The sequence below is a fragment of the Leucopleurus acutus genome (assembly GCF_964270905.1).
Source record: "Leucopleurus acutus genome assembly, chromosome: 19".
Classification (NCBI taxonomy): domain Eukaryota; kingdom Metazoa; phylum Chordata; class Mammalia; order Artiodactyla; family Delphinidae; genus Leucopleurus; species Leucopleurus acutus.
The window spans coordinates 6,870,427-6,887,076 of NC_139161.1; the positions used below are offsets into that span (position 1 = coordinate 6,870,427).

A 16,650-nucleotide genomic window follows, 5' to 3' on the forward strand; every position below is an offset into this window, starting at 1 on the left:
CCAGGGTTTGTTCCCATTTCTTTGAGGCCAGTTCTAGGAATTGTGTGAAGTGGAGCAGCTTATGTCATGGCTTCAATTTGGTCATCATGTAGTCATCCTCCTCCACCTGGTGGGGGCTTCAGTAGCTGCAAAACAGCTCACAGGATACAGCTCAGAATGTTATCTATAGACCTTAAGGACGAACTAAAGGTCCTTGACTATGCTTAAGGACTAAACTATTATTATCTGGTCTCCTTTGTTTTCCTCTATTTCTGCATTTTTTCACTTCTGATTAAACTTATTCTTTGGCTAAAGTTTTTCCACAGACAAAAGGCAGGCTGAGGACATGGGGGGCAAGGACCATAGGGTCCTGCTCCGTTTCAAAAGGACCCGCGTGGGGGACACAGGGAGCCGACACTTGCGTTCCTGGGGGCCCTTGGTGTGTGGGGGGGAACTGCACCCCTCCGTCAAGTGCAGGGGCATCTGGAGGTGCTTCTGCCCCGACAGCCCCCCACATAGGCGCTCCGGCACCTCTGAGCTCCTAAGGGCCCTAGAGGAGCTCCTCAACGCATCCGCAACCTTCCATGACCGCTTCCATCACGATGCGGATCGCCACCTGCCTGAGACAAGAGGCTTGAAGCTCCCGGCCTAAGCACCAGCGGAAGAACTTGCTTGAAGCAAGCCCAGGGAGCTCAATGACAGCCCCGCCCCTCACCCTCCTCGGCCCGCCCCTTCCTCCCCCTGGGGCGGGGCTAAGAGCGGCTTGCCCCGGAAGTCCGGAACTGAGCCGGAAATTAAGCGCCGCTGGGCGCTGCTCCTCCCTCCTTCGGCGCGCGACAGCGTCCTGGTTTTCCGCGCCCCAATTTGGATGTTCACTCCCAACTCTTACGAGGCCCTGAGTCCCCACCCCATTTCCCCAGCCCAATTTAAGCTGCAAATTACTGCAGAACCTGAACCCAGGAAAGGAACCTATTTCCCGCTCCGGTCTGCCCCTCTCCGGACCCGGCGAGGCCCAGGTGAGGTTCTCGCCCGCTTTCCAGCCTCACCTTCCACACTCCCCTGCCCGTCCCCCGGGTTTCCTCCGCCGCCCGACCATGGCCCAGAAGCCGAAGGTAGACCCCCACGTCGGCCGGCTGGGATACCTGCAGGCGCTGGTCACGGAATTCCAGGCGACCGAGAGCCAAGGTGAGAGCGGCAGGGTGGGGAGCAGGGTACCAGGCAGGGGTCTGGCCGCGATCGCCGCCCCGGACCTGGCTCCAGTGCCGCTTTTCCACTGCAGACGCAAAGGAGCAAGTACTGGCCAACCTCGCCAACTTCGCCTATGACCCCAGTAACTACCAGTATCTGCGGCAGCTGCAGGTCCTGGATTTATTCCTCGATTCACTGTCGGAGGAGAATGAGACCCTGGTGGAGTTTGCTATTGGTAAGGATGGGGCCGCTCTCCTAGATACCTGATGGGCTGTAATGAGATAATGAGTTAGAAGTGAGTTGTTGGGAAAGGAATCTCTTAGGCAGTCCCTCAGCTGCGAAGGCAGACTTTCGCGATGTCTGTGCCGCCTCCGCGGTTCACACGTCGTCCAGGTCACGGCTCGCTTGAATCAGGTTTGGAACTCTTAGGACCCCCTCTGCCTGTGTAGCTTCCCTCCCGCTTAGAGGTGAGATCGAAAATGAGGGAATGGTTTGAAGCCCCATTGGAGGGAAAAATGTTGAGTGCCCTTTTTAAACATCTTTGACTTAATGTTTTAACATCGGGACTTCCCTGGCGGTCCAGTGGTTAAGACTCCGTGCTTCCACTGCGGGGGGCACGGGTTCAATCCCTGGTTGGGGAACTAAGATCCCACATGCCGTGGGGCACAGCCAAAAAAAGTTTTACCATCAAGAGAAGTAGCGGTGACTTGGAATGGCTTGTGACTCCTGTAGTTGTTATGGTCTAAGACCTACTGAATTATTCACTGGACAGATATTTATTGGACGTATATTGTGCGAGCAAGGTATTGTTCTAGATGTTGGAGAGATGGCGAACAAGTTGGGCAAAGGGTCTTTGCCCTCAAGGAATTTACATTCTAGTAGGGGGAGACAGATGGTTGACAAACAAGAAAGCTGAGGCTCTGAAGAAAATAAACAGGGTGATGAGAGAGAGCAAGGGGAAGGAGGGGCTACTTCTTGTTTGGCCATCATGGGAAGGCACAGCGTGGGCAAAGACCCTAGAGCAGAGCTTCCCTGGTGGCGCAGTGGTTGAGAGTCCGGGGACACGTGTTCGTGCCCCGGTCCGGGAAGATCCCACGTGCCGCGGAGCGGCTGGGCCCGTGAGCCATGGCCGCTGAGCCTGTGCTCCGCAATGGGAGAGGCCACAACAGTGAGAGGCCCGTGTACCGCAAAAAAAAAAAAAAAAAAAGACTCTAGAGCAGGAGGAGCCAGAAGGAACGCTGATGTGGCACCATTGTGGTGAGTGAAGCAGAGAGTGGTACTCAGTGAGGTTATAGAGAGCTCACGGCACCAGAGTTTACAGGGATTCAGGTCTCGGCATTGGGAAAGAGTTTGGAGTTTATTCTGAAGGCAAACCAACATTGTTTTTTCAGCATGCATCTTTAAAAAAGAACATTTCTCTACATAGTGAATCTTATCTACATAGAGAATGAACTTAATAATTCCATTATCACCAAATACCCAGTTAGGCCAACTTCTCTAATAGGTCCCAAAAGGACATTTTGTTGTTGTTGTTTTGTATAAACCAGGATCCAGTCCAGGATTCATGCACTTAATCTGGTTCTTACGTTCCTTAGATCTCAATCTCTCTCTTTTTAAATAAACTTTGTATTTTAGAACAGTTTTAGAAAAATTGCAAAGATAGTACAGAGTTCCCATATATGCCACACCTAGTTTCCTCATTGTTATCGCCTTACATTAGTATGGTACGTTTGTGACAATTAATAAACCAATATCGATGCATTATTATTAACTCAGGTCCATACTCTATTCAGATTTGTTTAGTTTTTCCGTAATAATCCTTTTACTGCTCCAGGATTCCATCCAAGATACTGTGTTACATTTAGTTGTCATGTCTCCTTAGGCTCCTCTGGGCTGTGCCAGTTTCTTAGACTTTCCCTTTTTTCTGGATGACCTTGGCAGTTTTGAGGAGTACTGGTCAGGTATTTTGTAGGTTTTCCGTCAGTTGGGGTTTGTCTGATATTTTTCTCATGATTAGAGTGGGATATGGGTTTTGGGGAGGATGACCACAGAGGTAAACGGTAAAAGGCCATTTTCATTTACATCATATCAAGGGCATATGCTATCAACATGACTTATCACTGTTGATATTAACCTTGATCACCTGGATGAAGTAATGTTTGTCAGGTTTCTCCACTATAAAGTCACTCTTTTTAGTTATTTATTTATTTATTGGCCAAACCTTGTGGCATGTGGGATCTTAGTTCCCTGACCAGGGATTGAACCCATGCCCCCTGCATTGGAAGCATGGAGTCTTAACCACTGGACCGCCAGGGAAGTCCCTAAAGTTACTCTTTATCCTCCCCCTCCCCCCCTTTCCATATGGTGCTGTTTGGAAGGAAATCACAGCATCAATTATCTTATATCTTTTTTTAATATAAATTTATTTATGTTTGACTGCTTTTGGGTCTTCGTTGCTGCACGCGGGCTTTCTCTAGTTGCGGTGAGTGGGGGCTACTCTTCGTTGTGGTGCGCGGGCTTCTCACTGCAGTGACTTCTCTTGTTGCGGAGCATGGCCTCTAGGCACGTGGGCTTCAGTAGTTGTGGCACGTGGGCTCAGTAGTTGTGGCTCGTGGGCTCTAGAGCTCAGGTTCAGTAGCTGTGGCCCACGGGCTTAGTTGCTCTGCGGCATGTGGGATCTTCCGGGACCAGGGCTCGAACCTGTGTCCCCTGCATTGGCAGGCGTATTCTCAACCACTGCCCCACCAGGGAAGCCCATCTTATATCTCTTTTAATCATTAATAGACTCTTTTTTCCTAACACTAATTGTTGAAGGATCCAGACCAGTTCTGCAGAACGTCTCACCTTCTGAATTGTCTAGTTGCCTCTTTATGGTGTCATTTCGTTTGTTCCTGTAACTGCTTTATTTCCTGTAACTTAGAAATTAGATTGAAAACTTTTCTGGAATCAAGTAACACACTTTTTTTTTTTCCTGAATACATCCTGGGCAAATGTGATTTAAATTTTTGAAAGGCCATCCAGGTCTGCCTCTAATTTGTGGTATCTGGGACTCCTCTTACTACGACAGGCCTCACACATGTGTGGACATCCCAGCTTCACTCACAGCCCCACAAACACTTGCCTGGTGGCCACTCATTGGACTTCGGCGTGTGCACACAAACAGCGGGGTTCACCGCCGGGAGTCAGGATGCAGGAAAGAGGCCCATGCAGCTGGGGGAGCAGGTTTAGGAACTGGAGCTCTGGGTATGGGGGAAGAGGGATGGGCTTTGGGCAGGCTCCCTGGACTCTTCAACCTATGGAGAGGGCCAGAGTGAGGCCCTCGAAACCTGGGCTGGGGGCAGGAGCCCCGGTTGCCCAGGTCTAAGGGTGGGAATAGCTCATGTCTCTGCCCCTCTGGAAGATTATTATGCTGAATAAATATCGTGAAAAATTGGTCACTTTAAGATTTTCTCCAGTGTTAGTACTCCATCTCCTCCCTCTTTGGAACTCTGCTCCCCAGCTTCTGCCGCCTGAGTGGTGACAGTGACCCCTGCAGAAGCCCATGGCTAGGCCTCCACCTGAGAGTGATACAGCTCCTTCAACTCAAGCTCTTGACTCTGGAGAAACCTTTGCTGAAAAGAGCAGTCACCCAGGCAAGTTTTTACAGGATCAGGAAGCAACTTTCCCGAGGCAGGAACACTCTTGAGTTCCTGGCCCACTGAGCTGGGAGCTTTGCCAGAGATCAGGGCTGGGCCTGGGTTCTTGCCCGCCTGGGCAGCTTCCCAGAGTGGGTGACCAAGCCCTGGACCTGGAGTCCACGGTCCCCACTTCTCCACTTTGTAGCCGGTCTTTGTGGATGAGTCCTGTCCCTTCTCTGAGCCTCATTTCCTCACCTGAGCCTTGTCTGCCTCGCAGGACTGTTGCGGGGAGCAGAGCGTGTGCGCGTGTCTGTCTCCGTGAAGGTATCAATACTTTGTCTAGAATTGTTGGTATCATCACCAGTTTTACTTTTCACAGCCACTGTTTCCTTCTCTTTTTCTTCTCCTTCCCAACATCCCCAATCCCCAGAGCAGCAGCTTTCTTAGCATTGAATCCCTCCGTGGGATCCTCTGGAGATTAAAATCCTCTCGTATTTATTGCGCATAACTTAAAAGGAGAGTCCCAGTGGTGCTTAGAAGCCGGTTTTGTTACTCTTGCTGTTTCCTCTTCTGTTAACGTCTGTGCTGCTAAATGGGAAACACTGTCGGTGCTTATTCTGTGCTGGGCTTTGTAGCTTTGAATCTTTTGTCTCTGGTGGCAGATCTGAGATGGTGAATCTCCATGAGATCAGGGTGCCTTGCTTACCTTTGTTACGTCTTGAATGCTCAGGCCTTTTGGCCTGGGACGAGGATGGGGCCGGGGAATGTGCGCAGTCCCGGACATGACTTCGTGCTGCAGCCCTGAGTGCGTTTGGTTCTGGAATAACTGCCGGGTTAGATGGCCCATGGCCATGGTTTGGCAGAACGAAAACCAATGTTGGTTTGTTGGCAAGGAATATAGAGAGTTTGGTAAGAGTGGGGCTTTGAGGTCAGGCAGGCCTGGGTTCAAGTCCTCACTCCCCGACTTAACTCTGGGCATGTGATTTCCCTTCTCCCATCATCGGTCAGGTGGGGGAGGATCAGTACCTGCCTCACAGAGTTGTTGAGAGAAGTAAATGAGATAAAGTGCCTGCAGCTGCAAGGTCCCCTAGGTATCCAGACCCCTTTGAGGATAAACAGTTCCCGAGTCTCCCAGAGAGGAGAGGTAGGATGGGATAGTGTCTAATCACCCAGCTGTTCCAGGGATTCGGCCCTTCTGGAAAAGCATCATTGAATGCTAGGAAAAGGTATGAAAGTTGATCTTTAGCCTCACAGTGGGTGTCCGGGCAGTAGTAGGAGGAAGTACCACGGGGAGACAGGCACTGGTCAGGCCGGAGCCACCCTCATTTGGGATGGGGGATAGGAAGCGGGTGAATTATCAGGAACCAGATAAAAAGCCAGGATCTCAGTAAATACTTGAATGAGCGAGAGAATTCAGAGCTCATGCCCCAAATAAAAACTCTGGCAGGCTTTGGCATTAATTTGGGAGTGTTGGACTGAAGCACCATTGGTTGATTCTCTGGTGTCTTATATGCTGTGTGTGCACACCTGCACCATTCTAGATGGTGTATGGAGATGTAAAGGAACCAGGAGATAATTATCTGCTTCCATGAAAACTGGCTGAATCCTAGTATGTCACGGAATACTCGGCAGTTTTGTTACTACAACAGCAATGCAAGTAGGTGGCCTCCCACGATTCAGGTTAAATCGCTTTCCTCTGTTCTATTTCATGCAATACCTGTAGCTGCCACCAGATGGTGGTGGTGTACTGAAAAAGGCTGGTAGATGAATCCTGAGCCGCCTCTCTTTGGAAAAATAGGATTTAGTAAAATTGAAGATAGGCATGCCGCGTGACCCAGCAGTTACAATCATAGGGTTAGGTACATGCACGTCCAGACACATGCAAAAATGTCACCAGCAGTATTGTCTGTAACAGTCCTAAACTGGAAACAGTCAACAGTGGAATGAATGATCAATATTGTCGATATTCATACTGCTTAGCAAGGTAAATGAACAATCTACAGCTCCTTGCAATTATATTAAAAACATAACGTTAAGCAAATGATGCTAGACACATAATAATATGTACAGTGTGATTCCATTTCTATAAAGTCCAAAAAGAGGCAGAACTGAATTATAGTATTTAGGGGTGTGTGTGTAGTAAAATTTTTTTTATTAAAAATTTAAAAGGTCCTGCTGTTAATTTAAAATTATTTTATTGCATTGTTACACGTCAGGAAGAGGGTCACCTCTGAGAAGGGGAGAGAATTGAATCAGGAAAGAGCATGCAGAGGCTTCTGGACTGATGACAGTGTTTCAGTCTTTGACCTCAGTGCTGGTTACACGAGCACTTGCTTTCTCATTGTTAAAGCCTACCTGTATGTGCCAGCCCTTTCTCTGTGTGTGGGCTGAAGATATGCCCTGTGCCAGCCTCCGAGGCTATAAACAGGTGCGTGCTTGGTCCATATCTACTGTGTGCCAGGGAGGGGTCTTACATTATTTAATTCTCTCTTCCCGTTTTACTGATAAAGAAACCTAGGCTTAGAGAGATGGAGTTGCTTGCTCTGCTCACCTGAGTCCCCTGGGGCATTCCTGGGATTCTGGCTAGATCTGCCCACCACAGAGCCCTCGCTCCATCCTCCGTACTCTCGGGTTCCCGTGTACCTCCTTCTCTCACTGATCATTTAGTGTCCTGGGGTCACACATCTTTCTGCTTAAAAAGAAATTCCTCAGCTATCCACTTGTTACAGGAAAGAGGTGAATTCAAGGTCCTCACCCCACTGCTCCCTTCCACACCAGCTGGGAAGGCTGGCTCCAGGCCCCTGTGCCCTCCCTCCCTGACTGGCAGAGACCAATCCCCCTTCCTCTCAGTTCTAGGCAGAAGCAGGGTGTGCGTGTGTGTTTTATTAATTTATGTGAATACATAATTGACTCACATGGTACAGAATTCAAAAGGGTAGGTAATAAACAGTAACTCGGTCTGTAGCCTTTTCTGGAGGCAACCATTGTTACTAGTTTCTTGTGTATTCTCCCAGAGATATTTTAGGGATTGATAAACAAATACGTATATATTTGTTTGTATACTATGTATACCTTTTTGCATATCCTACACATGTTGAAGTATACTGTATCTATATTCTTTTTTTTTTTTTTTAACTTAGCACCATGTCTTGGCACACCTGCAGTGTCAGCCCATAAAGAGCTGCCTGATTCTTTGTAACTGCTGCATGATGTCCACTGCATGAAGGGACTAACGTTTAGCCGGCCCCTGAGGATGGCCATTTAGGGTTGTTTCCATTTTGCTCTCATGAGCAGTGTGACAGTGGATACCCTTATTTGTATGTCATTTCTCACTTGTGGGAGTGTACCTGTAGGATAAAATTTTAGAACTGAAATACAGGTCAGAAGTGCGAAAAACCATGATTTTTTAAAATTTAATTTGGTTTTTTTAACTTATACAAAACATATCTGTTTAAGTCAAAACTGTATTACGAGTATGGTCTCACTACCATTCCTGTCCCTTCCACCCTGTTCCCCCCTCATATGAAACCAGCAAATGTGGGCGTATACATATATGTATATTCGTCTCTCACCTTCTTACGTGTCATAGTGGCTTTCTCTGCGTATACATATATGTATATTTGTCTCTCACCTTCTTACGTGTAATAGTGGCTTTCTCTATATGCTGTTCTGTCCCTTGAATGTCTGTCCTGAAATTTCAGAGAGAACCGTCTTCAAGATACTGAAGTAAAACCCAAGAACAGATAGCCCCCAGTGAAGATTTTGACCTGGGATTGACCACGGCCAGCCCAGTACCCTGGGGCGGGCGGGTCCTCGGGCGGGTCCTCAGCTGTAACGGTCTTGAGCCACTGTCTCCAAGGACATGCCCAGCCCTCTCAGGCACCAGGTGCTGGCTAAGCACTTGTCAGCATGACCTCATTTAATCCCCAGGACAATACTTAGACCCTCCTGTCCCTTCCAGCACCATTGCCCTCCTTGCTTTGTGACCTGAGATCCCCTACCTGCCCTCTCTGAGCCGCCAGCTTTCTCATCCCAGACTGCACTAGGGTTTTCTCTTTTGTCTCTCCTGGGGGTTCCTGTGGCTCCCCACACCTAGAAGGGCCCTGCCTTTGCCTCTTGTTCTCTTTATCTTGCCAGGTTTGTCCAAAATATGTTCATCCGCCAGTCAGAACTTGTTCTCCTTTTTGTCTGGTAACCAGTTTTTAGGTTGCAGCAGGATCGGCATACAGTGAAATGCACGTAGCTTAAGTGCCAGTCTGATGAATTTTTAAATTCATTAAGCTGTATGTACATCAGTATAACCAGCACTTAAGTCAAGATACAGAATGTTTTCGTCTCCCCAAAAAGGTCCCTCGTACCCTCTGCCAGTTAGTGTCTTCCACCCTGAGGTAACCATTATTCTAACCTCTATCCCCATGGATCAGTTTCGCCTGTTCTTGACCTTCATGTAAGAGGAATCCTACAGGATATAGTATCTGGTTTCTTTCACTCAGCATAATGTTTCTGAGATTCATCCAAATTGTTACAGTATCAGTAGTTCATGTCTTTATATGAATAGGCCGCAATTTGTTCATCCATTCACCCGCTGATGGAGATTTGAGCTGTTTCTAGTTTGGAACCTTTATGAATAAAGCTGTTATGATAATTTTTGTACAAGTTTTCTTGTATACATAGGTACTCATTTCTCTCGGGTAGGTTCCTTGTATACATATGTGCTCATTTTTCTCAGACAGATTTGGGTAGGAGTGGAATTGCTGAGTCGTAGGGTAGATGGATGTTTAACTGTGTTAGAAGCTGCCAACTAGCTTTCCACCGTCATCACAATGTGTTCCACTCCTCACCGCCAGCATACGAGAGTTCCGGTGCTGCTCCCTCCCCGCCAACACTTAGTATCACTTAGTATTTTTTTGTTTTAGCCATTATGATAGGTGTGTAGTGGCCTTTTATTGTGGTTTTAATTTTCATTTCTCTGATAAGGAATGTTGAGCACATTTTCATATATTGACCCTTTTGTGCAGAGTTTATCGAAGTCTTTTGCTCACTGTTTTTATTGTGTTGTTCATCTTTTATTGATAGGAATGCTTTATATATTCTGGATATGAGTCCTCTGTCAGAATCTATGAATATTTTCTTCTTTTGCTTTTTTACTTTTTCTTTTTTTCTTCTTTGGTATGAAGAAAAGAAGTGAAGGTGGTGAGGGGAGGGCCTCTTGGGGAGAGGGACTGATTAGGGTGGTCATGGAAGGCTCTTAGAAGAGGTGACATCTTTTATTTATTTATTTTTGGCTGCATTGGGTCTTCGTTGCTGCGCGTGGGCTGTCTCTAGTGGTGGCGAGCGGGGGCTGCTCTTTGTTGCGGTGCGCGGGCTTCTCATCGCGGTGGCTGCTCTCGTTGCGGAGCGCGGGCTCCAGGCGCGCGGGCTTCAGTAGTTGTGGCGCACGGGCTCTAGAGCGCAGGCTCAGCAGTTGTGCCACAGCATTTCTACTTGCCCCTGCTGCTGGCTGAGCCTGGCATCTGCCCGTGGTAGGATTAGTTGTCCTTGTGGTTTCTGAAGGGACACCCTTTCCCACGGGAGTAGCAAAGGGCTCCCCATCTTCTGGGACTTTGGTCAAGTTACTCAACAGCCTCAGGTTCTTTCCCTTAAATGGGGGTGGTGGTAACTCTTCGTGGGGTTCAGTCATGTTCCTAGCATGTGTCCAGCGAGAATCCTCCGTTGCAGGCTCCGGAAATACAGAGGTAAATTACTACCCTGTGGTGCCCAGTGATGGGGGGACAGACAGCAAGTAAAGAAGGTAGTCGGCAGGATGACCCCAGGCTGTGCTAAGGGCTCCACTGGGGTGAATGGGCGCTGAGGTGGACACTGGGAGGGACCTCTCCATCAGTGCCTGGAGTGCGTCTCCTGCTGCCCATCTTCCTCGGTTCAGGAGCACCACTCGGCCTCTTCCGTCCCTCAGAACTGCAGATGTCCAAGGTGCACAGGGTCCCAGGGAGCCATTCCATCCAGCCTCCCGACCCTCTGCAGTGCAGCCCTTTTCCCTGCTCACTGCTTTAAAATCCTTCCAGCAAACATTTGCGGAGCGCCCCCTGTGCCAGAAACCCAGGAAGTCTTGGGAATAAGACAGCCTAGGTCTTTTTTTTTTAATTAATTAATTAATTAGGCTTGCGGCACGGGGGCTCTTCGTTTTCGCGTGCGGGATCTTTAGTTACGGTGTGTGGGCTCTTAGTTGCAGCATGTGGGATCTAGTTCCCTGACCAGGCATCAAACTCAGGCCCCCTGCATTGGGAACGTGGAGTCTTAACCACTGGACCACCAGGGAAATCCCAAGACAGCCTCGGTGTTGACCTCATGGCACAGTAGCTTCTAGCGGGGCTCAGCAGTCAGTGAGCAAGAAAATTCCACGAAGGTTTCTCAGAGTTCTAAGCATATGAAGACAGTGAGACAGGTGATGAGGGACGTGCCTGGGTGTGGCAGGCAGCGGCTGATGGGGTACTCCAGGGAAACCACACTGGCCACAGAGCAGTGACGTGCTGGTTACTAGCAAGAGGGTGGCACCATGCAAAGATCCCAGAAGGATCTTTGCAGTGGGAAGTCCTTGGAGGCTGAATGGGTAAAAGGTTCCCCTACCCAGGTACTGCTAGGGAAGGGGTGGCTGTACCTACCTGGAGTAGGCGGAGATCTTTGCCAGGCCTGCGCCACTTCCCTGCACCTGTCCCCTCTTGCTGGGAAAGAGGTCCTAGTTGGGTTTTGCCGGGCGTGTGGGGAGGTCCCCCCTTTGCTTGTTTCTAGAGATGCCGGGGAAGTGGGTGGGCTGTAACTCACTCCTGATTGGACACTCAGTACTGGTCGGCCATGTTATGCAAATGAGCTATAAGTTCGTTCTCTACTTGGAGTAGGAACCTAAGGGTGAGGGTGCCCTGATGGCAGGAAGCTCACTCAGGACCCACGAAAATCAGCTTCCCACATCTAGTACTTTAGGCGTGACGGGAGAGAATGAGGGGTCTGGGCATCTTACCTGAGCAGTGGTTCTTAGATCCAGAACCACGGGTCTCTCACTCTGTCCTTTTCTTTTGTCCCCCAGATTCCTAGCAATAGTGATGTGGGAATGATGCTGAAATGCTTTAAACTCTCAATTATGCTGTTTCCATAAAATGGTGGACTGAACAGCTATTAAATGATGCCATGATTGTAGATTTATTGGCGTGGAGAAATGTTCACAGGACATGGTTAAATGAAAACAGCTGGCTTACAAAACGAGTATCACGTTGTTATTAAATATTTATATGTAGTCACATATTTAAAAACTGTGGGATGAAAAACATGTTAAATGGGTGGTAGGATTAAGATGGTTTATATTTTGACTTCTAATATTTTTGACAGCTTTATTGAGGTATAATTGGCATATAATAAGCTTTACATACTTAAAGAGTATAACTTGATAAGTATTGACATGTGTACACCTGTGAAACCATCACCTTACCTATATTTCTTAATTCTTCTAAAGTGATGATACACTGTGGGTTTTATGTTTTCTACTTAAAAAAAAAAAAAGGAAAGCCTATCAGTCATTGAGCTGGCTGAACCAGGAGGGAAAGGGATCAGTGCCCACTTCCAGAAGGTTAGGCAGTGGAGGGCAGGCAGGCCTTTCTGGAATCTGGAAAGGGAGGGCTGGAGATCAGAATAGACTTGGGATCCCTTGTCCCTGGGCCACCTTCTCAGGCCTGGACCTTCCCTGGGACTCAGTGGGCGGAGGAAAGATGGAAGGAGGCCCAGGGCTAAGGCATCCAGACTCACCGTGCTCTTCCCCAGGAGGCCTCTGCAACCTGTGCTCAGACAGGGCCAACAAGGAGCACATCCTGCAGACTGGGGGTGTCCCACTCATCATCGACTGCCTGTCCAGTCCCAACGAGGAGACCGTGCTGTCCGCCGTGACCACGATCATGTACCTGAGCTCGCCGGGCTCCAGCTCGCACCCCGAGCTGACCGCCACGCCCGTGGTCCAGTGCATGGTGCGCTTCTCCCTCTCAGCCAACGCGAGGCTCCGGAACCTGGCCCAGATCTTCCTGGAAGACTTCTGCTCCCCCAGCCAGGTGGCCGAAGCCCGCAGCCGGCGGGCTCACTCTGCCCTGGGGATCCCACTACCAAGGACTGAGGCCCCGCAGCAGCCCTGATCCAAGGAGCCCTCAGGCCGCGGCACCGGCACTGCCAGAGACAAGACCAGAATCCCGGTGGGGACTCAGGAAGTGGGAGCAGCAGAGCCCCCAGTGTGCACGTTCTCCCCAAGTGGTGCTTTGTCAGCCCCTTTAAAGGCGAGTTTTCCCAGTGGGACAGGTGTTTACACTGTGTGAAAGGCACCAGGAGATGAGTGAGGAAGCCAGACTTTGAGACACGTGGAGAAGGAAATTGAAGGGTGCCGTTTTGACAGGCTGACGCTCTCAGCCAGCTAGAGGCGAAGGTCCTGCCTCCTGGCCCACCCCGCCACCGAGCTGTCACCCTCGTGTGAGATGCAGCAGGTCCCTAGACCCAGAGGCTCTGCAGATGGTGTTTCTCCTGAGGAACAGCTGGACCTGGGGCTTAGGAGAATTGCCTGAGCTTGAGGAAACAGGCATCATACCTTAACAGAAGTGTTGGGAGTAATTCTGAGAAATAGAAATGAGAAGCCTTGTTGTTAAAAGTATTTCGGGGCCCTGGGAAGCTGGGGAAGTGTTGTGTCCACTGCTGTGGAGGCCGGGTACCTGTCCTGCAAGCTCTCCAGGCTGGGTGTTGGGCATGGTGAATGCTGGCCTGGAGAACTCTGTGGCCCAGGATTAACTGTTTATCTACACAGGCCTATCAGCCAGGGACCATGTTAGGGCTTCAAAGACGAAGACGTGGTTCCTGATCTTGAGTGTCGCAGCCCAGTGACTGTTAACATGGCCATCAGGCATTAAGACGGAGGCCATGAGGGTGACACATTAGAATACAGGCACAAACTCTACGAGCTGTTGTCTTTTCCCTTCGCCACCCCATGGTACCTGCCTGGAAGCCCTGGCCTGCCTTCTCTGCCATCAGGGTTAGTGAGGTGGTGGTGGTGGGGGTCCCTGTCCCTGGAAATCTGTCTCAGGCTGGCTTCAGGGATGCAAGTAAGAGAGGTGCTCGAGGGAGATGGGACCAGATACTGACAGCAAGCGAATGGCTCAGAGTCTAGTGTCAGCTGCTCAGCACGGGGGAAGGGGTGTGGGCCCCCTTGGAAAGGTGGGGTTCAGGAGCAGTGGAAGGTCCTGGCCTCCCTTAAGGATGACCTCTTTTTTTTTCTTTTTTAAAATTTTATTTATTTTTGGCTGCGTTGGGTCTTTGTTGCTGCGCGCGGGCTTTCTCTGGTTGCAGCAAGCAGGGGCTACTCTTCATTGGGGTGCACAGGCTTCTCATTGCAGTGGCTTCTCTTGTTGCAGAGCACGGGCTGTAGGGCGCGCAGGCTTCAGTAGTTGTGGCACATGGGCTCAGTAGTTGTGGCTCGCGGGCTCTAGAGCACAGGCCCAGTAGTTGTGGCGCAGTTGCTCCGCGGCATGTGTGATCTTCCTGGACCAGGGATCGAACCCGTGTCCCCTGCACTGGCAGGCAGATTCTTAACCACTGCACCACCAGGAAAGCCCAAGGATGACCTCTTACATGGCCAAGGAAAGGCAGATTCAAGAGGAATGGTTTCCAGGTGGACGTGGAGGTGGGCAGACTATGGAACTAATGGACTAAGGAGACGAGAGGGAGGGAGGCGAAGGCCTCCTCATTGGCCTCTGTCCCAGCTGCCCCTGTGGGGCTCCTGTCCCTTCGCTTCCCCCAAATAAAAGGCCATAAGAGAGCAGTGAGCCAAAGTGTTTTATTAAAAAGGTTCCTGATTTTCCCACCACGTTTCCAGGCCAGCTCTGCCAGGAGGGTTCAGGTGGCTGGCACAGTGCTGAGGGGTCATTGCCATGATGCTGCCCTGTCGCTCAGTTCTGCCTGGGCTCCCTGCTGGTCTGCCTTCCCTTCCTTCAGCTACTGTCCACGGCCATGGCCCCTCGCCTTATTCCTGGGGCGGCCCCAGGCCGGTTCGGTCCCGCTGCAAGGCTCCCCGCTTGCTGTCTATAATCTCCTTCCAGTTGTCCCTCCAGGAGAGCAGCCGTCTCCGTGGGGGGGGCAGGGCCAGGTGCTGGTTGTGGCAGCAGGTGAACAAGATATGCTCCCAGCTTGGGGTCTCCTCTTGGCCTGGGATAGGACACGGGAGGAAGGCAGGGATACACTCTGTAATCTGGTTATTTTTACTCCCTCTCCCTAATCCCAGCAGGCTAGATGCCTGGAGGTTGCTAGGGAAAAGGGCTCCTACCTTGAATGGTGTCCTTGTCATCAATGAGCAGGTGCCCCAAGACCACCGTCTTGTCCCTCGTCAAGATAATGCGCTCCACAAACTGGGGCCCCAGGTGCTTCTCCACCCAGCGGTACTGTGAGGTGGGCATAGGTGGCTCAGTAGGGCCTGATGGGCCCTTGAATTCAGGGCCAGTGAGCAAGTAGGTGTGAGGGAGGGTCTACAGCAGCTCATGAGAGAGAGGGCTCCCCTCTACCCCCCACCCCACCCCCGACTGTCTGTGTTTCTGCCGCTTTCTTTAAAAGATCAGGGCTTAGGAGCCTAAGTCTGCGGGTGAAGTGCTGGGGCAGCCGCACCTTCTCGTGCACACAGTGGTCATACTTCATCAGAGGGCTGGTGCAGATGAAGACCTCGGTGCTGCGGGGAGGGGGGGGGGCGGTTAGACAGGGTGATGCCAGCGCCTGCTCCCCACCCCCTCCCTCCCCGCCCTTCCTCACTCCTGCATGTCATTCATCTCCCGCATTGCTTCCAAGGCTCCAGGGATGGGCTCCAAGTCTAGGAAAAAGCCTGGGGCTTCATACACACTGGCCACTTTGTCCTGAAAGATAGTGTTCCTGTCCTGGCTCTGATCCCAGCAGACCTCTCCAGCCCCGGCGAGGACTCTCAAAGGGAAGCTCCTGGGGCGCTTCGGTCCCCAAATCAGAGTCTCAGGTAGAGGACTTTGTTCAGGGGTAAGTACTCCCCCAGACTGTCCAGTCCTGAGGTGAACTGTGGATTCTGAAGTGAGAGCTTTGTTAATTTTAAACAGGAAGGTGTCACTGGACATGGAGCAGAGACAGTCCTGACCCAAGGGGAGGTCTCCCCGCTCCCAGGTGTCCTGTGGGGTCGGGGCTCCCCGCTCCAGGGCGGCCCCGCGCCCCCCCTCCCCGCTCCCTACCGCCAGGTCCGGGCGCAGGGCTCGGTACTGCTCGCAGGCGAGGAAGCCGCGGCGCTCCTGCAGCGGCACGTACGGCTCCCGGGGGAAGCTTCGGCGGAAGCCCCGCAGGAGGCCGGCCTCGAAATCCGCCAGAACGCCGTCCATGTCCACCAGCACCCGCACTGGCCGCCCGCGCCGCGCAGCCATCTGCACCGCCATCGCAGCTAGGCAGGCGGCCCGGCGGAAATGTGGCCCCGGGAGCCGCCGCGCGGAGCTGGGCGAGGGGACTGCAGCTTCCGGAGCCGTGGGGTGGGCGGGCCCGACTGCGGCTGATTTGCATGGGCAGCCCCGTTTCGGGGGGGTGGGGGGCGGCGTGGCGATGGCTTGGGCTGCTTTCCGGTCTGAGAACGCACCTACGTACACATCAGCAGCCTTCCACGCTGTAGCAGACGTCCTCGCTCACCCCGAATGTTACTCGGGGCAGAACTTCCAGGGGCCTGACAGGAGGGACTATCCTAAATACTGGGAAGCGTCGTCTAACAAGGAGTCAAGCCTCCTTAAACCTGAGACGCCATACCTGCGCACCCTGCTGTGGGGACCGGAGCAGAGCTTCCGCCCCGTCATGGCAGCACCAA

The 16,650-nt window shown here is 51.2% G+C and overlaps 2 protein-coding genes across 4 annotated transcripts; one reads left to right on the forward strand and one right to left on the reverse strand.

Annotated features, from left to right (window-relative positions):
- The first annotated feature begins 907 nt into the window (after positions 1-907).
- Positions 908-13,096, forward strand: ARMC7 (armadillo repeat containing 7). Of its 2 annotated transcripts, none has more exons than XM_082860325.1 (3): positions 908-1,164; positions 1,259-1,402; positions 12,591-13,096. In XM_082860325.1, the coding sequence occupies exons 1-3, from the start codon at positions 1,074-1,076 to the stop codon at positions 12,950-12,952; spliced, it is 597 nt and encodes a 198-aa protein (XP_082716451.1). In that variant the 5' UTR covers positions 908-1,073; the 3' UTR covers positions 12,953-13,096. The 2 variants fall into 2 exon arrangements, with proteins under 2 accessions (XP_082716451.1, XP_082716452.1); XM_082860326.1 differs by having other exon boundaries at positions 1,259-1,338; positions 12,591-12,806.
- A 1,533-nt stretch (positions 13,097-14,629) lies between these two features.
- NT5C (5', 3'-nucleotidase, cytosolic) lies at positions 14,630-16,260 on the reverse strand. Of its 2 annotated transcripts, none has more exons than XM_082860599.1 (5): positions 16,037-16,260; positions 15,597-15,697; positions 15,456-15,516; positions 15,121-15,235; positions 14,630-15,002 (listed from the first exon to the last, which is right to left on the reverse strand). In XM_082860599.1, exons 1-5 carry the CDS (start codon positions 16,232-16,234, stop codon positions 14,821-14,823), a joined length of 657 nt encoding a protein of 218 aa, XP_082716725.1. In that variant the 5' UTR covers positions 16,235-16,260; the 3' UTR covers positions 14,630-14,820. The 2 variants fall into 2 exon arrangements, with proteins under 2 accessions (XP_082716725.1, XP_082716726.1); XM_082860600.1 differs by having other exon boundaries at positions 14,630-15,045.
- Between the last annotated feature and the right edge of the window lie 390 nt (positions 16,261-16,650).

What these genes read in the sequence shown, in the direction of transcription:
- ARMC7 (XM_082860325.1), top strand. Translation starts at nt 1,074, where the DNA reads ATGGCCCAGAAGCCGAAGGTAGACCCCCACGTCGGCCGGCTGGGATAC. An exon ending in CCAGGCGACCGAGAGCCAAG is followed by an intron (nt 1,165 to 1,258) that starts GTGAGAGCGGCA and finishes TTTCCACTGCAG; the next exon opens with ACGCAAAGGAGCAAGTACTG. An exon ending in CCTGGTGGAGTTTGCTATTG is followed by an intron (nt 1,403 to 12,590) that starts GTAAGGATGGGG and finishes GCTCTTCCCCAG; the next exon opens with GAGGCCTCTGCAACCTGTGC.
- NT5C (XM_082860600.1), bottom strand. Translation starts at nt 16,234, where the DNA reads ATGGCGGTGCAGATGGCTGCGCGGCGCGGGCGGCCAGTGCGGGTGCTG. An exon ending in GAGATGAATGACATGCAGGA is followed by an intron (nt 15,517 to 15,596) that starts GTGAGGAAGGGC and finishes CCCTCCCCGCAG; the next exon opens with CACCGAGGTCTTCATCTGCA. An exon ending in TGACAAGGACACCATTCAAG is followed by an intron (nt 15,046 to 15,120) that starts GTAGGAGCCCTT and finishes AAAAATAACCAG; the next exon opens with ATTACAGAGTGTATCCCTGC.